This window comes from Neodiprion lecontei, chromosome 2, assembly GCF_021901455.1.
Source record: "Neodiprion lecontei isolate iyNeoLeco1 chromosome 2, iyNeoLeco1.1, whole genome shotgun sequence".
Taxonomy (NCBI): Eukaryota; Metazoa; Arthropoda; class Insecta; order Hymenoptera; family Diprionidae; genus Neodiprion; species Neodiprion lecontei.
Genome location: NC_060261.1, coordinates 35,115,388 through 35,138,184, shown reverse-complemented (window position 1 = coordinate 35,138,184; position 22,797 = coordinate 35,115,388). Strand labels below are relative to the sequence as shown.

General features: G+C 38.2%; 3 protein-coding genes across 11 annotated transcripts; 1 reads left to right on the top strand and 2 right to left on the bottom strand.

The window, feature by feature from the left end:
• Nucleotides 1–49: 49 nt before the first annotated feature.
• Nucleotides 50–3,103, top strand: LOC107217702 (aspartate--tRNA ligase, mitochondrial). 4 transcript variants are annotated; one of them, XM_015655334.2, is made up of 10 exons: nt 50–159; nt 344–595; nt 678–1,046; nt 1,168–1,344; nt 1,435–1,614; nt 1,697–1,807; nt 1,881–2,096; nt 2,201–2,413; nt 2,519–2,702; nt 2,793–3,103. In XM_015655334.2, the coding sequence occupies exons 1-10, from the start codon at nt 139–141 to the stop codon at nt 2,951–2,953; spliced, it is 1,884 nt and encodes a 627-aa protein (XP_015510820.1). In that variant the 5' UTR covers nt 50–138; the 3' UTR covers nt 2,954–3,103. The 4 variants fall into 4 exon arrangements, with proteins under 4 accessions (XP_015510820.1, XP_015510819.1, XP_046586958.1 ...); XM_015655333.2 differs by having other exon boundaries at nt 60–236; XM_046731002.1 differs by lacking the exon at nt 50–159 and having other exon boundaries at nt 456–595; nt 658–1,046.
• Nucleotides 3,104–4,224: 1,121 nt separating this feature from the next.
• Nucleotides 4,225–15,176, bottom strand: LOC107217705 (WD repeat-containing protein 82). Of its 2 annotated transcripts, none has more exons than XM_046731008.1 (2): nt 15,040–15,176; nt 4,225–8,557 (listed from the first exon to the last, which is right to left on the bottom strand). In XM_046731008.1, the coding sequence occupies exon 2, from the start codon at nt 7,681–7,683 to the stop codon at nt 6,736–6,738; it is 948 nt and encodes a 315-aa protein (XP_046586964.1). In that variant the 5' UTR covers nt 7,684–8,557; nt 15,040–15,176; the 3' UTR covers nt 4,225–6,735. The 2 variants fall into 2 exon arrangements, with proteins under 2 accessions (XP_046586964.1, XP_046586965.1); XM_046731009.1 differs by lacking the exon at nt 15,040–15,176 and adding an exon at nt 8,860–8,875.
• On the bottom strand, nt 10,672–20,759 carry LOC107217721 (plasmanylethanolamine desaturase). 5 transcript variants are annotated; one of them, XM_046731011.1, is made up of 5 exons: nt 19,620–20,759; nt 17,797–18,259; nt 15,376–15,587; nt 15,040–15,258; nt 10,672–14,020 (listed from the first exon to the last, which is right to left on the bottom strand). In XM_046731011.1, the coding sequence occupies exons 2-5, from the start codon at nt 18,023–18,025 to the stop codon at nt 13,760–13,762; spliced, it is 921 nt and encodes a 306-aa protein (XP_046586967.1). In that variant the 5' UTR covers nt 18,026–18,259; nt 19,620–20,759; the 3' UTR covers nt 10,672–13,759. The 5 variants fall into 5 exon arrangements, with proteins under 5 accessions (XP_046586967.1, XP_015510848.1, XP_015510847.1 ...); XM_015655362.2 differs by having other exon boundaries at nt 17,797–18,161; XM_015655361.2 differs by having other exon boundaries at nt 20,169–20,759.
• Between the last annotated feature and the right edge of the window lie 2,038 nt (nt 20,760–22,797).

Below are 22,797 nucleotides of genomic sequence, written 5' to 3'. Positions count from 1 at the left end.
GTAACGATAGGAATCTTCTGTACCGAAGCTCTCCTGACAATTCCACGCCTTTTTACATCAGCTTTAAAGTGCCCGGTTTAGCTGGCTGTCGCCTTTGGCTGCCTCTAGTAACCTTCAGTCGCCGGTGCGTGTATTGCGATGACAAAATGCATAGGCCAGGTAAAATACTGTTGAACATCTGCTCTAGAAGATTTCTAAAAGGTTTTCAACAGATTCTTGGAGCCAAGCTATCAATGGCAAGTTTGTATTTCAGTAAATGCAATTTTATGAGAACTGAACATTTAATTACCTCATACTATATATCGTTTGCAATATTTTCACCTATTGAATTCCTTTCCATTAGGTATCCAGTGGTATTTCCTCATCGAGTGCACCGTTCAGTTATGTACCAGTTAATAAGGCCTCTACCACGTTACCAGAAGCTACGATTAAGCGTGATAAATATTCTCACAGAACGCACAACTGTGGTCAACTAACAGTTGCCAATGTCGGTGAAAAAGTTGAGCTCTGCGGATGGATGGAGTTTCAAAGAATGAACAAGTTCATTACCCTCAGGGATAACTGTGGATCTACACAGCTAATAGTACCAGACGAGGTAATACAACTAGATTTGTTAAGTTAAAATTCAAGACTTTCTGATATTTTCAATTTGTAAAGTTAACAGAATCTTACTACAGAGAACAGATCTAACCAAAACGATTGAAGGCATATCTTACGAGACAGTAATAAGGGTAATTGGCACTGTAAACCCTCGTCCGAATAGTCAAGTGAATAAAAATATGGCTACTGGTGAAATAGAGATTTCGGTGGAACACCTTGAGATTTTGAATCCGTCCAAAACACAACTGCCATTCCCCATTCGACAGTTTATCAAAGCTAAGGAATCACTAAGAATGCAGTACAGATACTTGGATTTAAGATTCCCAGAAATGCAGAGAAACTTGCGAATCAGGTCTAAAGTCCTCATGAGAATGAGGGAATTTCTAATCAACAAATGTAACTTTGTGGATATTGAGACACCCACACTTTTTCGTCGGACCCCGGGGGTAAATTTTTATTGATTATGTACCATCAAATAAAATCTTACAATGAAAAGGCCATAGTTCTAATTTTATTAAGAATTATAAATTATTAACATTCAGCAAGGTTTCTCCTCACCTGTTTTAGGGAGCACAAGAATTTATTGTCCCTACACGGAATCCTGGTAAATTTTATTCTCTTGTTCAAAGTCCGCAACAATTTAAGCAGTTGCTTATGGTTGGTGGGATAGATCGTTATTTTCAAATTGCTCGATGTTATAGAGATGAGGCCGGAAGAATGGACAGACAGCCCGAGTTCACTCAGGTATAATTATGTCTTTACAAATCAAGTTGGCAAATCTATCATTCTTGAAGCGATACTTGTTAGTATTGCTCATCACTTGTACCATTGCAGCTAGATATTGAGATGTCTTTTGTTGACCGCGAAAGCATAATGATGCTGACGGAAGATCTGCTAGTAGAGTCTTGGTTAGAAGAACTTGGCGAGATCAGTACACCGTTTGAGCAAATGAGGTATGACGATGCAATGGAATTGTATGGTACAGATAAACCAGATGCAAGATTACCTTATAAGGTGAGATGGAAGAATCTAAACTCTCTTCGCGATTTGACTAATAATGAAAATCAACTGTACATTTATATATTTCTGGACAAAGCTTCAAAACGTAACAGACATAGTGAAAACTTCAATCGCATTAACGACCAAAACTGGGATCGAATACAATGATAATTTCGGAGCGTACGCAGTGGTGTTTCCAAAAGAAAGTGTAAGTAGGATTATTTTCTGTACACCGTAACTATCTTGAAACTATTTGGTGCTATAGTTTAGTACAATTTTAGAAAAACTTTAGTAACTCCACCAAAGCGCAGTTTGATGATATTTCAAAGAGAGAATTTCCTCAAGCTAAATTACTGCAAGTGAAGATTACTGAAAGTTCGTGGAAAAGTGGACTGACTACTCTACTTTCAAACGATGTGGTGGATAGTATCGAGAATAGGTTGAATTTACACAACGGTGATATGCTGTTCTTATCCGTTGGACAAAAGCCAGATGTAGTGAGTATCATTTAGAAGTAAAAACTTAAGGAAAATCCTTGTTAGTTATTGTGCTTCCATACACTTCAACTCGATTGTATTAAAAATGTAGTTCACGGTTTCAGCAAGAAGTTCTCGGCAAACTGCTGATTCTCTACACGAATATACTGGAGTCAAAAGGAGTAACCCTTAGAGCGCCAGGTTTCAAGTGGCTATGGATTGTGGACTTCCCCTTATTCTCAAAAGAAGATAACGAAAATGGCATCAGGACAACACACCACCCATTTACCCAGCCACATCCTGAGGATTTACACTTACTGGCAACAGATCCATTAAAGGTTTCAGTAACCAAAATGACTACGCGATATTTACCTTATCGCAATTTTCATATGAATCTATCTCATTTTCTTATATAAAGCATTATTCAATTACATTTCCTTCAGGTGCGCGGTTTACATTACGATTTGGTATCAAACGGCTGGGAGATTGGTGGAGGATCAATAAGAATACACAATTCTCTTTTACAAAAACAAGTACTGGAGATTTTGGGGATTGACACATGTCAGATGTCACATTTACTCGAAGCTCTTGATAGCGGAGCTCCACCTCACGGAGGAATTGCTCTTGGTATGTTTTCATTGAACGCTTTGATACTGGTGGATTGATAAGTGTCATTTCAAATTCTATGAAGCTTAACAGTTTTATTCCTCATTCAAGGTTTAGATCGCTATATTGCAATGTTATGCAATGCCACAAGCATAAGAGATGTTATCGCGTTTCCCAAAAGCATGGAGGGCAGAGATGCAATGTCTGGTGCTCCAATTCAAATATCTGATGAAGACAAAAAGCTATATCACATAAGAACTCCAGCAGATTGACAATTGAGTAAAAATGTCGAATGCATATACTCTCACTTTCTGTGAAAGTGTGTCATGCGTTGTTCTCCTTAATTCCAGTTATGTTATGAGCTGATGCTAGACAAAAGTGTAAATATTAAACAGGAATAAATTCTATATTTGCAAATCAAAGTATTATATTGCAATTACTTGGCTTATTGGATGATGATAAAACCTTACAAATCGTAACCCTATAGTATTTAATTTCTACGATACGTATTTTTTTCTATAACACTCAGCTCTGTAATTTCGTTGATCACAAATCTGTAACGAAAGTGACTCATGCTTTGAGTGAAGACGAACAGATAACTGTTCTGACCAGCTGTTATTATGTTTAAGACATGAATAAATGCATGAGAATCAGTATAATGTAACAAGGAAAGTTGATGATTTCAAGTCTTAAGACTCCGTTGCACAGTTCAGATCTGCAGTAGCAAATTGTCTCATTGGCCTCACTCTCTGATATAAGAGGAATTGGGCTGCATCCTGTTGACGTCTTATATCGAGCATAGTTATTTCCACAACGTCTCGTTATAACCTGTTTGACATACGGAACGGCTTTCCAATTAGTATCACTTCCGTCCCACTCTGCCACACCAATCTCACTGCTTGTCAAATTGACGAACCTATATTCGAGCACTGTAAAAGTCAATGAAAAATTATAACTGAAACCCGGAATTGATGTTGGCCAAGGTAAAAGTTATGAGTTCTTACTATACAATGGTATAAAAATTCTCAAACTTGTTGTACACTTACCCTGATAAGTAAGCTTAACACAGCCAACTGTTGAGTGCGAGCATCGAACAATATGCCTTGGTCTATTCTCACAATATTTGTCACTGTTTGAATTACATTCGTAACATTGAAAGCACATTCCTAGAACACATACGTTTTTAATAAATTTCAACTTTTGTTTGTCCCGCTAATTTTGCCTTAAATACTATGAGAATTAAGAGGCCACGCTGCGAATCGATCTTCCTTAGCAAATAAAATTTTCGTACATGTTTTCATTACCCGAATAAATTAAAGTAACAGTTCCAATTATCATACAAAGAATACCAATTGACATTCGTAATGCACTTAATAGACCTTATCTTCCATTTTGTCACTTGATTGGATTTTATTTAATACTGACAGTAGAGAATCAATTCATTGCATACGTGTAACTGCCCATGATCACCTTAGTTTTATTGATCTTTATTATGAGGCATCGCGTTGAAATGGATTTGTTGGTATATTAATAAAACCGAATGTTATTTCCAAAATAAGATTATATTTTATTGACAAAACTTCCTGCAAGTTACTTGATTTACAATATTCACTAGAATAAAAGTATATCAATGTTTTTTTTCTGTTTTAGCCTACTCCAATAATTTACCTTCTATAAATGTTAAAAAAATGTTTCGGTCAGTCTGAGTGTACTATAAAGTACTTGGCGTGACTAACATTATTACTCTTCTGTAATAGAACCCCCCCCCCCACATATAAAAAGGTTTGTATATCTACAAACACAGCCACAGTTTTTTCCACGGAATCAAAATTATTATTTTTCGTGTAAAAAAAGAACAAAATTTTATCTAAGAGCTCAGACAGATTGAAATGCATGGTGAATCAATAACAAGAATTAAAGTCCAAAAATTAAGAGATTATCAATTCTTCACCATAGTTGAGTAATTACATTTTAACCATAATCTGATGTGAAAAATTAATGCAGCTACTGACTTTAGTGAAGAACAAAAATATGTTAATAAATAGAAAATATAATAATTAAGTGGCAGCAGAAAAATTGTATATTTGAATTTTAAGAAAATCGAAGTAGGCGTTATAAAACCTGTCATTTGCAAGTAAAAATAAAATCATTTCAAAAGTTATTAAATGAGAATGAAAACTGTGTTTTTTTTACATAGAAGGTGTGACTGATAGCTTTTTGTGTTTTTCCAGTAAACTTATAGAAGAAAACTAAAAAAAAAAACAGAAAATGAAGCAATAAGTGCAAAAAGAGAATCAATTCGTGGTTTATAATCGTGCGTTAGAATTCTCAAATGCTCTAGCAAGACATCTGTTGGAGTTTAAAACATTATGTTAATAACACATAATATTTATTACACAATTATCAATTATTCTTATTAGAATTACACATATGCCGTTATAAAATATTATTTTACAGAACATTCGTACATTCCTTTCGCACGAAACCCACACTCCGTAATTGTACAAGCACGCGTGCCACAGAGATAATAAAAGTTATTCTTATATAAAACTATTTATAGTATTAGAAAGTCTAATGGAAACATTAGTGTATGGTATTTACACAGAAAATGGAGAAGCCATCTTTAGGTCTTATACTATCTTATTAAATCGTTAGTTACAGTATTAAACTACGGTGGTATCGTAACGTACAAATATAATCGCAAACCCCAGAATACCGCTGCAGAAATCATTCCGCACTCAGATAAATTTTCTGGAATTTAAATATTATTGAATGTCTCCGTATTAATAAGTTTATAAAATATATCACCAAGGGGACCATCATTGATATTCTTACAATTTTTTGCGTGTCAGTTATGTTATATAAAGATTGCTTTACTTCCAGAAGTGTAAATTCAAATAAGTAAAGAGCTAGTATCTCACGGATTGAAAATAATTCCTCCTAAAACTTTTTCATGGCAATCTTCAACTGATGGTTATAATATTTCCAAACATATATATATACGTACATAGGCATATATCAATGTTTAGGTTTAATTTGTCTATCAGCAAAGGATATTTTCAAATTTCTGACGTACAGAAACATTATAGAGTTATGAAATGATAAATAAGTAAGTTCAATGTCAAGATTATAAATATACACGTTATTCCACATTCATAATGCAATTTCATGTTGAGAATTATACATAAATACTGAATATCATTTTTCATGGAAAATAATAGATGCAGCTGGCTTGTGAGCAGAATGTATTATTTTCCTGTAGTGATTTCTGGAGATAAAGTTGCATTAAAGGTGCAGACTGAGGTCGTACTTCAGAACAATTGAATGTCTTGGCTCACAGAAAACTTATGTATCCCTGAGGTTTTTGTAAAAAGCAAATAGAATGAAAATAAGGAAAAAAAATCATGGACAACAAAGCCAAACGTCAAGGCTCCGATTTATGTACTTTTTAGCAAAGTACTGTACCTGAGCACAAATCAAATTAATGTGATCATCTGATAATTATCAATGACTGTCAAATGCGTGAAAAATTATAAAGCCCATCATTTCATGCGAATAGAGTAGTCATAAAAAATTTCAACTCGAATGCATACGTTCTAATTATTTTCAAAACACTTTTCCTTGTTATTATTACTTTCTGCTGCTACTTGTTCAACGTTTTCACATTAAATGTATCATTTTCTAAATGTACAGTCCTGGAATTTAGGATGGTTACAAAATATACAAAGGTATTCGCCTTTTTCATGTACCCCATTCAGTGTAAAGAGCCTGAAATAAAAATCCTGAGCACTGGTGTTGAAGGTACAATCTAATACTAGCAAAATTCATTGTAAGGGACCATGTAAAATATTATTCAACAGTGTTCAATGTTGGAATATCCCTGATTTCATTAATAGTGCAGCAATTTTATTATTGGATGAAAACGTCAATTTTCTTCTCCTCAGTACTTGTAACAAGTACAGCCTGCGTCTAATTTTGATCCTGGCCAAGGTTTCCTCCTTTTTTACCAGCTGACTTTGTACATCGTATACGAAAGTTTTTGAATTGAACTTCTTCACTCAGTTTCCTCGACGGTTGGTAACCAAAAGGCCATGTTGGTGCATGCCGATGTGAGCATCATGTACTTGGGGTTAAATTGGATACATTGTACAGGTGCAGGATGGTCACCGTTGAGAACGCATACCTTATACCCTGTGTCGGCATTCCAGATATGAACTCTGCCGTCAGTTGATCCGCTGAAAACGTATTGAGAGTCCGGACTAAAGCTGGCCTCGATTGGTATCCCCTTGTTGTTCAAATGTCCGGTGAAAGTTTGAAGCGGCGTTCCGTGGAAGGCGTCAATTAGCCGTATGATGCTGCCATTTGTGGATATAAGAATTGTCTTTCCGTCTCTGCTGAACTTCAGACCGGTCCAATCGCATTCTCTCTCCTGAGATAATGTGAAAGTAACAAACGGTCCCTTGTCAAAGCTCCTGAGGTCGTAGAGCTTTATGCACTCGGAGTTGACTCCTGCGGCAAATATCAGGCCTTCTGGATCGTAGGCGGCGACCGGGCGACCCGATAGCTGCATCAGTCCCTGACAGTTGGGCGACTTTAAGTCCCAGAGGCGCAGCGTTTTGTCAAGAGACCCAGATAGGAAAGTGTCCTCGATGGGACTGATGCATAGAGAAACCACCTTCTTCGTGTGACCGGGGAAGTAGCGAATGTATTTGTTGTCATGGAGGGAGAGGTAGCGTATCGTGTCATCTATTTTTGTGCTGCTGTGTATCGCGGTGTTTTTTGCATGGGTAAAGTGGATCAGGTCCACCCCGTATTTCTTTGAATTAACCGTTCGGACTTGCGTCCCCTTCTCGCAATCGTATATCACTATCTGGTCGTCCTCGGAACATGATATCAGGGTATCACCGCTCGGCGAGAAATCTATACTGTTTATTTTGTCGGTATTCTCGCGGAAGACTTTTGCCACCTTGAAACTCCTCACCACATTGTCGACCAGCTTCATTCTGATCGGTCGAATCGGCGTTGAACCTCAACTCAGAACCACCCGGGTTCCGGGTTATTTCTTTTCTAGTTTTGCTCTAATGCTACAACTTTGTTAACTGTCTCGTTGCTTTATTCAGTCGGTCGGGGGGAGGATTTTATTTAGTAAACAAGGGCCAACTGATGCAATCGGCAAAATTTCTCTACCGCACAAATATCGCTAACCTTCAAATCTATCCGTGGGCTCGGAATACATGCTGGCGTCCAGCATCGCTCGGGACAAAATGCGGTCGTGCCGTTTGATTGGTCGATTGCTTAAAGTTGCGTCAGCTTCCACTGGCGGCAGCCCCGGGAAAGGAATTTAAATCGAGATTGTGTGTGATACAAATATTTTTGATTAAAAAAAAACCACTCGTGTTATGACGACGAATGAAACTTCGTAATGAAACGGAATTATCCTTAAGGTAAAGAGAAACTCAGAGCGAACTCAATTATTCGGAGTCAGAGACGAGAGTGATCTTTTTCTTCCCCTGGAAGCAGGTCGTGGGGGTTCCAATTTCTTTCCCCACCTTGGAGATTGGTAAGAGCATCGCTGAAGCCCGCCTTACTGCCTTTTCGTTTTCTCGCCCTCCCCTCTTATACTTCCTACTCTGCTTCTTTTGACCTTTTCTCTGTCTCGCTCTCCTCCCTCTCGCTCGTTCTGCGTTCGAGTCTTACCTAAATTTAACTGTCCTTGCTTTTCTCTTTTCCACGATTTTTTGGCCCACATATGAAACCACTTGGAAGGGTGTGCGTCTGCAATTTCTGACCTGAGGATAGATGCCAGAATACCCACTGTCTTTGCCTGCAAGACGAGCTGACCCTTGGGACCCTCGGTCTGTACTTCAGTCAACGGTCTGTAATAAACAAAAGATTTCTTTATTTTTCTGTTCCTCTTTACTTATGACTCTTTTTTTAAGTATAAATTCATGTAGGGGCTTGCAAAAGTGAAAACAATCAAAAGGGACTCGAGACCCTAGTAAGATTAAACGGCATGCATGGTCTGCGGGCTGCATGAGAGTGCTGAAGATATTCAATTGCTAAGGATAGATTTATATTTATACGTCAACAGAATAAATTCCTGTATCTTGATCAACCTTAGCTAAAATCCGAACGCTACACATACATTACACATACCTGTACAGTTAATAGTACTTACAATTCATTGTAACAGCCGTTATAGGCAGAGGAAATGTATTCCATCACGAATATCGCCTTTGATCATCCATCATTGTGTGGCATATTTGAATTACGCGCGCTTCGATATTGGTCTCTACGGTCTAATAACGTCACTACGGCCATGATTATAACGGTGAGCGAATTACTTCAACGGCGGCTGAACGTAACAATCGGTGTCGTTTTCCCGCGTTTTCTTTGCAAACAATTATCGATTTGCTCAACGCAAATGGAAACCGGTTAGGGCGGTCGAAAGAGAATAAGAAAATCAGAAGAGAGAAAATATTCATTATTAGTTATCTGCTACCGTGATTACGAAGAAACGGTTTATTGGACAGAAATTCTGGTAAAGTCTTCTTTCGTATACTTGTCATTTTGTCCTTGTGAGAAGAACTGTTTGTGAACAATGCTTCTGACCATTAGTTATTTTTATTGAACAGCAAAGCTAATAAATTCAAACAACAATGTAAAATGAGCATTAACCTCGTATGTTTAATTTACACGTCGAGAAATTAGATATTGAGTTTTGTATCGTGAATCGGTATGACATATTAACGACCTGAAGTTCACTGTTCTTTGGCTTTGTTTGTAGTTCGGAATGCAAGTCAATATATTCCACCGAACGTAGGGAACAGCTGCCTTCGTACAAAATTTAGACGAAATTTTTTTTTTTTAAGTAGTTAAAAAAATTTTCATAATCAATTCATCATCACCGACCCACGTGATCTCTGTTGAGTCAGTGGTGGCGCAGGGTGGCGTTCCAGTATAAACAATAGACAATCAACATAAACGATCGAAGCGCTACCATCTCAAGAATCTACCGCCAATTTTACAGTCGTTTATACTTGTTTATTTCAAAGTGAATAAAAATGTGCAAACTAGCTACAGACGATTCGTACGGTATTATAATCGTTAAAATAAATGCGCGAAGACGTTGAGCTAACAAAATCTGCAGTTCAGTTTTCTCTTGAACCCTGAGAACTCTGGCAAGAAACGAAATCATGCACGTAACCCTCGAGTTTGTACCCGGTTTGTTCCGTAAAAACCTGATCGCATTGGATACTAACAAGTGCGGCTTGTACCAAAGTCGTCAAAGTAACATTTCGTTACATTTGCGGGCCGAAAAGTTGTCGCATATTTTCCGTCAGTGAAATTTCTTATCGCGTAAAAGAGTGATCATACGCGTCGGCTACACAGCATTATTTTAAGATGCGACAATAGTGGATCGTCAAGGATATAATTACTCATAAATATGAATTATCGCGAAGATCGTCGAATAAAAAATCTAGTCAGTGATTCCGGTATCGGGTATATATTTGCAGTGATAAGTTTGTGTGAAAATTGTGAATTAGATTTCCGTTTACGAAGGAAAGAATTATTTACTACAGATGTGGAGGCTGGGCTGATAGGATGCGGTATGAGTGAGTCACATGAATTTGAAATATTCTTCTTATGTTAACTTTAGTAAAGAAAAATTGAATAGGGTGTTACCGACGTCTGTAAATACAGTCGGTTAGTCTGCATTCTGCCGTGTCGGCTTGATCGATTAATCTACCGATAAGAATGTCGCAGATCGTTACATTACCGACAACACAGGCAACACTTTTCTGCGTCCCCCCCCCCTCCCCCCAGGGTTACTTATAGCACTTACTATACCGTGTAAATTTGACAATTGTCTGCCCAACTATGTACTGCGGCATAAATCATTGGAAGGTGTAAACATTTTGTTTTATATCAACAATATTTTTCAGTTTATTTATCGGCAGAAAATTCATTAACGTTTTTTCGTTGTTGGTTCTGTTGCTATTTTCTTTAATAAAGACAAGAAATTAAATCGTACAATTAATCCGGGTGCAATAAGTTAAAAATCACTTATATACATATAATATATATGTTAACGTAAGAGTGAAATACCAAAATTTCTCTACAGGAACAAATTAATATAAGGGTAATTATTGCGTGTTGCATTTACATCTATCTATATAAATCTTGGTATCATCGTAAAAATCAGGTGTATAAAATTGACAGTATCACAAGATATAACGTTATTCTACGACTGCTTCTAATAAAAATTAACTCTGTCTTACGTCTAACGCTGCAAGTTGTTTATTATAATAATACGCAGGTATGCCTATGTACAGTTATGATTGATTGTTGAGGACTCGAAATTTCTAAAGTTCAAAAGCCTCAAGGCCGTGCGGAATTTATCACACGCTGCTTGCTGCTGGACGTTCATTATATAAATTCTGGAAATAAATATCTTCCTTTACCTCGGTTTCGGAATAAAATTCTATTTATTCATATATATGCCTACATCGATTCATATCGTTCGTCACTTGCATAAGTAGGTGTGAAAATCCTATAACATCAGTTGCTTCATTTTCTATCACCTACTTTAGTTCACGTTGCACAGTGCAAGAATATACCTAAACAGCAGTTTATACGGAAAATTTGAATACTGTAAATGCATCATTATAGGGCATGTGCAATAGTTTTACAAAAATCTGATTAGGTCAGATGCTTAGATGGTAACATTTCTCAGGTATGTGTTTCACATGTCTTTGCGCAAAGCTATAAACGTATATTTATTCCGTTCAGGCATACAATTCCTTTTAGCAAAAATTAGTATAGAAAATAGCGAACGAAATTTTCCGTCCACGCATGATTGTAGGTTATAGGATCCTACGCTTTAGATAAGGCATTATATGACAATGAGCCACAGTTTTCAATAATATTTCAGTTTAAAGCTTATCGGTAGTAGGTTTTATTACACGAAAAAATATTTCGATCGATCCTGTCTGTTTCCTTTTAATAATCAATATATTCAAATCTAGGCTTATTAACATTTGTTCTCTATCATTTAGTTTTGAAAACCATGTCGCAATGATAAGCATATATTATAGGTTCTTTTGTAATCTTTGGTCCCTGAACCTTACAGAATGTTCTCTTCTTACGCTAAAAGTTTAGTTGTTATTGGAATCTTGGGCACAAGTTATTAATAATATTAAAATGTATACAATAAATTAACAAAGCATCAGCAATACAAGTTACCTTTTTTTTTCACTTTACGTGGAAGAAACTTGTATCGTCGGTAAGCGTTATTGTATTCTTTAATTGTAACAAATTATTCGAGTTATTTTTACATTTTTATTTTTATTTTTTTTTTGCACAACGCGTATCGCGCAGTAAAACGTATATAATAAATTATGTGTGAGTGTGTAAAATCTATGGCACGCAAGTGAAAAGCACGCACGCAAAAGTTTTTCAAAAATCTATAGTATCAAACTGTATTCAAACTAATTGTACATATTGCATTGTTTTTGATTTTTGTTGTTTCAATTTTTCTGACCTTTGCAACACGGGCAATGCAGAAAAACATCGCGAGTGAACATTCATTATAAAATAGAAACAATAGAGTGGAAAGTTTTGATTGTACTTTCATTTCAACCGATTGAGGAAAAGCGCGGCAAATTATCCGCAATGAAGGTTCAGGGATTTTTTTTTTTCTATACACTTTCAATATATTACTACGTGTTGTGTTTAAACGTAATAAATGTTTCCGCACTAGCGAATATCATACTTATGAAATATTGTGTACAAATATTACGTACAAAACTTAAAGCTGTCTATTAAATAATTATATATTATATTATACAGGCTTTGGTGGACGATTCTTTTTAGTATAGTATAGGTAATATCATCATTAACGCGTCTTTCAGCTAGCACAGCCGATTTAGATTGTTAACGATCGTATAACAAGTAATGACACAGTAATTATTAAAATTCTTCCTCGTTCTATTAATGTTGAAAGTATACGAGTAGGTACATATGCTTCGAGTTATATTAATTTCATTCGCGTGTTCAATCCACAGAATGACAACAACAGTAATAATTATAATAATATTATTTTCATAAATAGGCATCTTCGTTTTTACAATTTTTACCGACAATCTGTGGATTTTAAATTCAATTATCTCTTACATTGTATATTCTTCGTATATATTGTTTTACTCATAGCGCGTGGGTTCCTTTAAGGCCAGTCGTATTATTTTAGTTAAAAATTACCATACCCATAATATACAGATACATTTGTAAATTTATTCATTTAGATAATATTCCTAAATTATTAATAAGCGTGGAAATTCTTCTGTTTTTTTTTTTTTTTTCTTACAAAACTGTAAAGCATCGTTATAACGACAGTATATTATACACAACAGTATACATACCTATACTCCCGCATCTGGGTATATCTACAGTCGCATACCATATGTATATAGGTATAACATACGTGTATGCATCTATAGAAACGTGCGTTACGTAGTTCGATCCATATAGCCCCATATAATAGCGATGATAAATTAATTCATAATTATGTGAACTTGCAATTATACATCATATATATATATATATATATATATATGTGATATACGATGTATAATATCAACTTCACACATATATATATATATATATATACACATATTGTACGGTATCGATATTAATGAAGTGCATTGAAACAACTTGAATAAAAATTTAAAAATCGGCCATTTGTTAGGTAACAATCGCGGGGGTGCTGTGCACGCATGGCGATATACGAGGCTCGATAAATCACAAAGAGGAGATAAAAGAATGAGAAAAAAAAAGAACCATTATCAATCCCACGTCCTACCGCGGATTGAATTATCATTCGAATCCACAGTTCGATAGATTATCCCGCTAGTTTTGTTCGCAGGTACGCAAGTGTACATTCATGAAAATATCCTCGATCGATGGTTCTGCACGCGGTCGCGATAAACTGTATTATTATTGTTATAATTATCATTATTATTATCATCCATACGTTGTTTGTCATAAAATATATTATCGTAAATTATTATATCCGGATTTCAAGACCGTTTTTGGGCCCATTTCATGTCGTCGGCTCTCGGCTTGAATCCGGTCAATTTTTCAATGACAGCCTCGAGGATCGCCCAAAAGCACAATTTCTCCAAGGGCCAGTTCAGCCAGCCCGTCGTTATACAAAAGTATGTCTCATGGGGGGCTACGTGGTGCACGCGATGGTGCCTTCGCGGCAATATTATACGGTGGTCTTGGAGCCAAACCACCCATCCGGGCAGCCCGAAATACGTGTGCGACCATTTGTGGATCTGTAACGAATGAAATGGCATTGTTTCGGTCGAATCACTCTCAGCTTCTCAGGTGTAACTTACACACACGACCGTATATATATACGATAATCGGAGAGAAGTCTCTCTCTCTCTCTCTCTCTCTTTCTCTTTAAAATTTTCTTGCTTTAACGTTTTAACGTATATTTTTCATAATATATTTATTTCTCTTCTTTTATTTTGGCATTTTAGTTTACTTTATTCACACCTCCATTTCTGCTTATTTATATTTCTATTTATTTTTACATTTCTGTATTTTTATCCATTTGTTTGCTCGTTTAACTATAGTTACATGTTTTCTCTTTTCTCCTACTATCCTCGTGCATCGATAATTTTAATTTTGCTGCCTTCTTACCATTTAGCTTATAAGTTATTCATTCTTTCTCTGTTTCGTCTGTGTACTGTTCGTATTCCCGTTCGAGGGGACTTTGTCCCAGGTCGAATAAACGCTTCTCTCTCTCTCTCTCTCCCTCTCTATCTCTATCTCCCTTTGCACGCGGCAGCAAACGGTTCTTATCTATGTAGCATAAACGCGTTTATATTGATTTTGACGTAAAAACTTTGGCACGCCTTGCAACAGTAACTTACATTCATATGCGCACGTAAACTACTCCCGCCTTGTATGCAGGTTTAGCGAACACCCCCCGCCTTCTTCTCCGTCGGTAAAATTTTCTCGCGTGACAAGTTATACGTATTACATAATAAAAATATAACAAAAAAGCTTTTTGACAAATTCCATATGACAAAAAAAAGAAAGAAAAAGAAAAAGAAAGAAAGATCACTAAAAATATATAATCTTATATGTCACGCGTTAATAAAACCATCGATTCAACTCAAAATTTATCCGCTTTTTGTTTCGAATATTGATACACTCTAGGTATGGGAAAAGTGGTAAGAACAATTTATTCCAATGTTTCCAATTGCAGGTATAAGATATATTATTGAAATCACGTAAGCATATCGTAATAACGATTATTATTGTTATTATTTATTGTCAGTACCTGATTTGTCATGGCGACGAATATGGCGAGTAAGAACCAGTAGCAAGTCCAGAGAAACCTTTGTTGGACTTCAGTTTCTGGTAGCGATAGAAAATCCCACGTTAATTTACAGAGAAACGGTATCGTCACCATGAAATTATCGCCGTTCGTCTCAATAAAATCGTGCCTCGTTATGCTCGTAGGATCTATGTGATGCTCTCTGAACGGTCTTAAAAAATTCTGAAATATAAAGAAAAAAGAAAAAAATAACGGATGAATCAAGAAACGTACCTACAACCCCAACTTCGTCAACGATTGTTCGTTACAAGTTGTTGTAATTCTCATGTTCCACCGCACCTTTCCGAGGATCGGTAGCTCGATGGATCCCCACGTGTCGGCTGCCCAGTGAACGAGTCCCGAGCCGAAATCCGCGGTGACGATACCGCAAATAGCGGCGATCGCTATAGCGCTTAGATTTTCCAATCTTAATCGTACCATTATGAATAAAAAATTAACCATCATAAGCGTGATGCAGATACCGACGCATATGCATTCCTGAGTTCTCTTTCCTGCAACATATAACGAAAATATCGCGGGACGAATGAATACGGTTGTTAAACGTTACGTCGTAAGTTAGGCTTGTAATTAATGAGTTGTTGCTTGATTTTTACACTAAACGTACACCTAAATCATAACCAACACGTGGGTTATTCGCTTTTGAAACACCTTGTATATTGTACAATTATACGATCGATCTCTGGCGGACGAGGACAAAAATGTACCGTGTGCTATTTTATTAGACTTTTTTTTTTCCAAATTATATAATCTATGCAAACCGCAGTTTTACCACTTTATTTGTTTACGCAACTTCGTCTTTTATCTTTTTGCTATCCTTCGCTGTCTAGACGCTCCGCTGGACCGTGATCAACGAGAATTTTTTTACCTTTTTCTTCAGATACTAAATCATTACTTCCTCGGTTTCTTACATAATGTATTAGACGAAAAGTCAGTCGTTCAACAGGTTTAACGATTTTTGTGGACAACGATCTACTCGTTAACGATCGTGTATCCGAAATACCAATTAAAAATCATTTCTGCCTACAGGCTGCAGACTCATAGCGATTATCACAAACCCGTCTCTACCTCGAAGTGCACAAGGTATTAGTTACCCATTTCGATCATGCAAGGCACTTCGAATCTACAATCAATCGTACGCGAATTAGAGAGAGAAATCATTGGTTCAAGTACGAGGTTTAAGTTAGTAACGTTACACGTAGTTGTAAGTACTTTTTCCCAATTTTATAATCGATTTCGGCTTTGTCGTATTTATTGCCGAATATCGAAGTCCACGTACCTCGAATGCAAAAAAGGACTTGACAGCCCGACTCTGTACACAATTCTGAACAAAAACAATACAATTCATTTTCATTTGACTCGGAATGAAAGAAATGGCACGGATTCTACGAATTGCGATTTCGTAAATTTGTGATATGAAACGACTTTCGATCAAAATCCAACACTAAAAACTTCATCCTTGTGTTGAAGTGGTTGACATTTAATCCATTGATTGTGTCCCAAACGTTGCAAAATTTACGTTTTTTGTATTCGACGGGGGTGGGAAAAGGAAAGAAAGAAAAAAAAAGAAACCCCAGTATTCTGGACGCTATCCAGTGAAACGTCATTCGATCCAATGAATTCAAAACCAGCCGAGGCAAATGATTTCTTTATAACGGATTACCAGAGAATAATATACTTTGATTCGATAATTTTAACAGACACTGGTCAATTTTACGAGAATAAATAAAAACTATTCAACCGCAACTGAATAGAAGATGAATAAATTTTTTTTTTTTTTCAAGCATGAATATGAAATGAGTGAAAAAAAAACTGCGATGTTAGAACTCGAAACAAGAAATGATTGCGTTACGTTTTTCAAGATCGATAATATGCTGATTATCTGGGGTAAAATAGGAGTAGTTAAACACGGAAAGAAAAAATTTTCCTCTATGGAATTATTATTTATCGCAAAACGTATACATGTTTGCAAACGGCAAAGTATCATCAACCACCGACTGTTAATTGACGAACGAAAATTTTGCAGGAAACAGTTTTATCAGCGAGTGGAAGAAAGAAGTCAGACATTGAAAGATGAAAAAAAAGCGCGGTTGTATCCGCTACATGATAATCTAATGATTTATACGTAACGGACGGATGTGGCTCGACGCAGAAAAAGAAAGAGAACCGACAAAGAAAACAATGTTATTAAAAATATTCTTCTAAATAGATAAGAGTCGTCACACAACGGAATGCGAATCATTCGCGATGTTTTAACCGCGCGTGTTTTCACAACTATTTAATTCGAAACTTTTCACCTCGATTAAACAAGTGCAATAAATTGTGAATAAACGAATTCGTAAAAAATTATTCCCGTTTCTAACTCCCAAGGATGAAGTTTCGTTACGTTAATGTTATTTCTCGAATCAAGAATCGTCTGGAATTATTTTCACATTCGTTGGAATCTTAAAACAATTCAAAACACATATAAAATTTTGCCGATTCGACTACGCGATTCAAAGTAATTCAATAAAATAATGAAAATGGTGTAGATTTTTCTAAATTTGATCTGATGTGAAAAAAAAGGAAAAAAAAACGAACGAAAAAGCAATCGTAAGTTGGATAAAAAGGTAGGTGAAAGAGAGGAGAAAAATTGTTTTAAAAAACACACACACACACACACACACAAAAACGTAAAGAATTGAGGATAATTTTGCAACTCGCCTGTACTGTAGAGATTGGCCAATTCCTGGGCCCCTTTGTGATTGGGCCCCCACCTTGGGACGGTCCTATCCTCGAATGATGTCGGGACGACCGAATTGGCGTTGGGGTCGTCTTCGAGCATAGAATTTTCGTAAATTTGCCTCTCGGTTTTAACCGGTGCCAAAAAATTCGTGGCCATGGTGCAGGCGGCCGAAGCGGCCTGTTCCAAATGCGGCACCGGCCCCTCCATCCCAGGGTGCCTGACTCGCCTTTCGAATGCCCAAAAGTCACCTAGCAAAGCGTCTAGCGTCTATCCAACGCTCGTCACGTGTCAGACCTCGGAGTCGGACTATCCGTCCTCTTTCGACGACGAGCGCGAAGCGGAGCTGCGAAGGGGGAAACTTTCTCTACACCTATCTCCCACGCAGGGACGGGCGATGTTCGGAAAATAATCGATATCTACGATAATCGTGCGATCGATGATCTTGAAAATAAGAATATCGACAAATCGGTGAAAAAAATACAAAATTTTACACATTTCCAACAGATAGTTTCCGTTTATTTTACAAGTTATCTCATTTTTTTTCTTTACAACATACACAATGTCAACAATTATAGTTTTTCAACTTCTGATGATGAGAAAAAAGAATCGAACATCGATTAATTAGAAGCAAACATCGGTGTTTTCGATTAATCTGACAGAATCGCCCATCCCTACAGTCTCGCGCATTGTTCGACTAACGGAATTCGTAGGTGTAGTTTCTCCCTCCTCCACTCTCTCTCTCTCTCTCTCTCTCTCTCTCTTCCGGTCTCTGCTTCTTTCTTTCTCTCACAAGTATCTTACATCAGCATAAGTCACAACAGTACGCATGAAATACCGTTCCACTGCAGATTGCGTACCTATTTATCGTTAGCCAGTTTACTGTGCAATTCTTCGTATAAAAATTAATCACCAGCTGTGAAATCCATGTATGAAACGAATTTCCTCGTTGTATATTCTTCTATCGTTGGTCCGTTGTTCGTTACGCGTGTACGATAACTCGCGACGTATAAATGCGATAATAATCCCCAGTAATGACAAAACGACGCTGTAACAACGACGATAATGCATATTACGTGTAAATATTATTTTGACCAACGATCGTTACCGCGTGTCATTAAATCGCGTGAATTTCGTTACCCACCGTGAAATTCAAGACAATAATCGTTATTTAATTGATAATACGCGAGCCGGTGCCTTGGTTACACATATGTTCGCAATTGTTTTCTCCACTCCTCGATTCGCAACAATAACAAATTAACGTCGACGACTTACGTACGTGGGTACACACATTGATGCATACGTCGCATGCCGCGACCGACGATATAAGGACGAGTATATTAGAACATATTCCGCCATCTCTGATTACAAGCGTAGCTCTATAGTCGAACGTGAGTGCGTGTGTGGATTTTGTACGCGTCAAGAGCAGTTATAATCTGAACCGCAGATAACCAGCCACAACATCAGCTAGCTAGCCGCGGTCTTTGCTCGCTCGTTAGTCGATTCTGACACGCGTAGGTACGTGCATGTATCATGAAATTAACACGCAATGACGGATTCAGACTCGGTCAGCCTGATTGTGAGTTACACGTCCGCAATCAGAGACTATCACTTTCCGGTGTTTTTCTTTCTATTTCTAAATAAATACACGACTCGATTTCGCCGGATTTCACGTGTGCCAAGGGCTCGCGCCTAACCGCGTGAATGCAGTCACCGTGACAAAAAAGAGAGAGCGAGAGAGCGCGAGAGCGGACAGAGGAGCCCGGGGGGGGGGGGTTGTGTTAGGCGTGGTATTCGTATTTACGATATAATATAATCCGGGCGGCAACTCTCTTCCGTCTCGCTTTTATTGCCGCTCGATCACTTCCGCGTCCGTACGAAGAATCAGTATGTTGTACTTCGTTGCTGGCGATGCGACGCACATTTTACTTTGTTTCCACTCGACTCCATTTCTTCGCGACGCGCGTGAATGAAATGGAAAAAACGAAGAAGAAAAATGAAAGAAGAATAAAGAAAAAAAAAATAAATAAAACGACAACGCACGCGAGGTGCAGGCGAGAGAGAAGACGGACGGTCGTCGACTAAAATCGCAGGTTACTTCGCAACCGTGAGGACGAAGAGGACGATAACAATCATCGTCTCGTTGTCGTTGTAAGTCGGGACAAAATTATACAGGTATCGATGATTCGCGGCCAAACGTGTCGTGGACACGGGTAAGATGATTACGCCCCGAAGAATCGTGTCGGGCGGCGAGACGGAGAGATAAACAGACGAGAGGCATATAGACGGATGGGTGAAAATAGAGGAACGCGGAGGAGGAATATTCCCACGTTGCACAGGCACTTGCACTCACACTTGCACTCGGTCGTGGATTCCTGGCTTTCCGAATTATCCACCAGCCTTGCTCACCGGGGCTCGTCGTCGACGGGCCAGCGACTAACCGTCACGACGTTTCGTCTGTCGTACGTCGGCCCTCGTCGCTGTAAGAACGGCTCGAGTCGAGTTGCGTCCGCTGCCCGATTCCGTCTCGGCGATAAACGATCGGCGATGTAATCCCGCGCGTCTTATCATTTCGGCACTCGGACGCCCCGATCCTGAGTAAAGTCAGCTTCGTCGCAAGCTCCCCGGAAGCTCTGCAAAGGCTGAGCAAGCTCCGCAAGCTCTCCCTCCGGCCGCCGCCCGGCGTCGATCTCTCGACCACTGCTCGCCGCTCCGTCGGCTCCGTCGGCTCCTTTCGCTTCTCTTATCCCCCACTCGCCGAGACTATAAGCGTCGAGACGCAGCTCCGGTCGTTTCACTCCGGCGAGCGAGATGGCCGCTTCGGGATCTTGCGCGGTGTTCGTGCGATCGTCCGCGTTTCAAATCAGCGTTAGCGCGCCGCGGTCGACCGACGATGAGGATCACTGACGACGACGCGACGACGAGGCTGGACGAGGCGACGAAAGCCGACTGACGAAGTGAAACCAACGCCGGATCGCACACCCTGAAACGCTCGAGTCGCGAACCACGCCGACTCGCCGACCCCCGCGGCACGAGAATAGCCGAAATTTTATTCCCACTTCTCTCTGTTGTTAGTTTCTAGTTGTGTTTGTCGGCTCTACGCCTGCTCGGTAATACGTGTATCGTTGTTACGTTGCTCGACCTGCATTCGTGCGGTGTATCGCTTTGGTACCCGTCTCTCATCCTTAGTACACGCCTTGACTTCTTTGAGATTTTTAACCCTTTCACTCGCAGTGGGATGCTCGACGTCACGGAAAATTAAAAATTTACACGCCCTGGCCTCGTCACAATTTGTTTACAACTTCAAATGATCTTTCTTACTTCGTATAAGTATAACAAGTTTCGGCCAGAAGAATCATTGAATTTTCATTGTTTTTACAATTTTATATCCGTCGTGTTCGATCTGCCATGTTCGATTTAGAAATTATCAAACTCTTACTTCGGATTCGTAAGCAGCGGCCCCAAAAATTCGGGCCAAAATATTCAGTTGAACACTGTGTGACTGATTTGGGTCAACTCGTTCGGAAAGGGTTGAATGTTTTTCTCTTATATTTTTACTCTGGAATAGATATACAAGATAAAACAAGGTGTCAGGATGTTTGTGGACTTTGTCGAATTTTTCTTTTACCACGAGAAACGCTCAACGCTCAGCGACATCCGGCGGCTGAATTTTCGACGTTGCGTGCAGTCGACGAGACGATGACGCAAAGTCAAGCTTGCTCAATCCACGTGTGTGAAAATCTGTTCGCACTTAATTAGTCGTATCGAAACATGAGAATTTGTGTTGATTTCATCGTTTAGCACGTGTTTTTTCTCCCCGAATCACGCGAGCGCTAGATGGATTAAAAATTGGCTCTAAAAACTTGTTTACTTCGAATTACAAAGTTAACAATTCTAGAATGCTTACACAAATTACTTACGTCGGAGTTGGAGCTTCTAATCACGAGTTAATTATATACGCCGTGCGGCAAAAAATATACGCAACCGCAAAATATTGTGCTGACAATTTTATCCGTTTATATTTATAACATTTGATAGGGGTATAACAATAGTAACGAGTACTTTTTTAAAATTAGATTTTGATACTCTATGATCATGAAAGAAGTATTTAACCAAAATTGATACACTTTATCTTAGAACGAGAGTTTCGGTCCAAGATTGATTTCATAATAGACGGATTAAAGGTAAATTTATCGAACATACCGGAGGGAATAAAAAAGATCAAGAACAGCGAGTGTCTTATTGGTAACACGAGTTTCGTAAAGTATTAACAAATTCCTCGCGTGATTTCAAAGCTACCAGCCAGTCGGGAGCGTAAAAGGAAGTCAACTCGAGTACATGTCCTCTTACAAACAAAATTGCATCGTTTGAGCGAAGAATAAAAAAATTACGAATCCTCACATTCGCTGCATTTGCAGTGATTGTTGTACGTTTACGTAACGATAACAGTCCTAAATACCACAGATTAGAGTATAAAAATAGGGGACTCGTCCCAAGAGCACGATAAATCGATTACCGTTATAAATGTTATTAAAAACGTGAATATAATTCTATCCATTCTTCGCTCGGCACTGTCGCCGATATTCGCACGTATATTTTCTCAGAAGAGACGTACACAAGCTTTTCCTTCTCCGTTATTTATACCGGAATTCACGCGACCGATTTACTTTTATAAATATACCGGACACTGTTTGCTTCGTACTTAAAACAAGACGTTTATTTTCCACTCTCACCAATCCGAGGTTTGGAACTTTACAATCTTCCCTTCATCTCGATCCTCGAAATGTCAATCGAGACAGTTTAACGTCAAGTTTTAATATCACCGCAACAAGTCGAGCACCAAAATATTCAATAATACGCGATTGCGCTTGAGCTGCACTTAATTGTCACAATAATTACAGTACGCGTGTCGTTATACCTTACGGTCAGTTTTCCGTACACGGCTCTGCCGATGTTACGCACGTCGAGGATCGCGAATTACG

What these genes read in the sequence shown, in the direction of transcription:
- LOC107217702 (XM_015655333.2), top strand. Translation starts at nt 147, where the DNA reads ATGCATAGGCCAGGTAAAATACTGTTGAACATCTGCTCTAGAAGATTT. An exon ending in TTGGAGCCAAGCTATCAATG is followed by an intron (nt 237 to 343) that starts GCAAGTTTGTAT and finishes CCTTTCCATTAG; the next exon opens with GTATCCAGTGGTATTTCCTC. An exon ending in AGCTAATAGTACCAGACGAG is followed by an intron (nt 596 to 677) that starts GTAATACAACTA and finishes ATCTTACTACAG; the next exon opens with AGAACAGATCTAACCAAAAC.
- LOC107217705 (XM_046731008.1), bottom strand. Translation starts at nt 7,683, where the DNA reads ATGAAGCTGGTCGACAATGTGGTGAGGAGTTTCAAGGTGGCAAAAGTC.
- LOC107217721 (XM_046731011.1), bottom strand. Translation starts at nt 18,025, where the DNA reads ATGGAGGGGCCGGTGCCGCATTTGGAACAGGCCGCTTCGGCCGCCTGC. An exon ending in GGCCAATCTCTACAGTACAG is followed by an intron (nt 15,588 to 17,796) that starts GCGAGTTGCAAA and finishes TATATGTTGCAG; the next exon opens with GAAAGAGAACTCAGGAATGC. An exon ending in AGCTACCGATCCTCGGAAAG is followed by an intron (nt 15,259 to 15,375) that starts GTGCGGTGGAAC and finishes TTTATATTTCAG; the next exon opens with AATTTTTTAAGACCGTTCAG.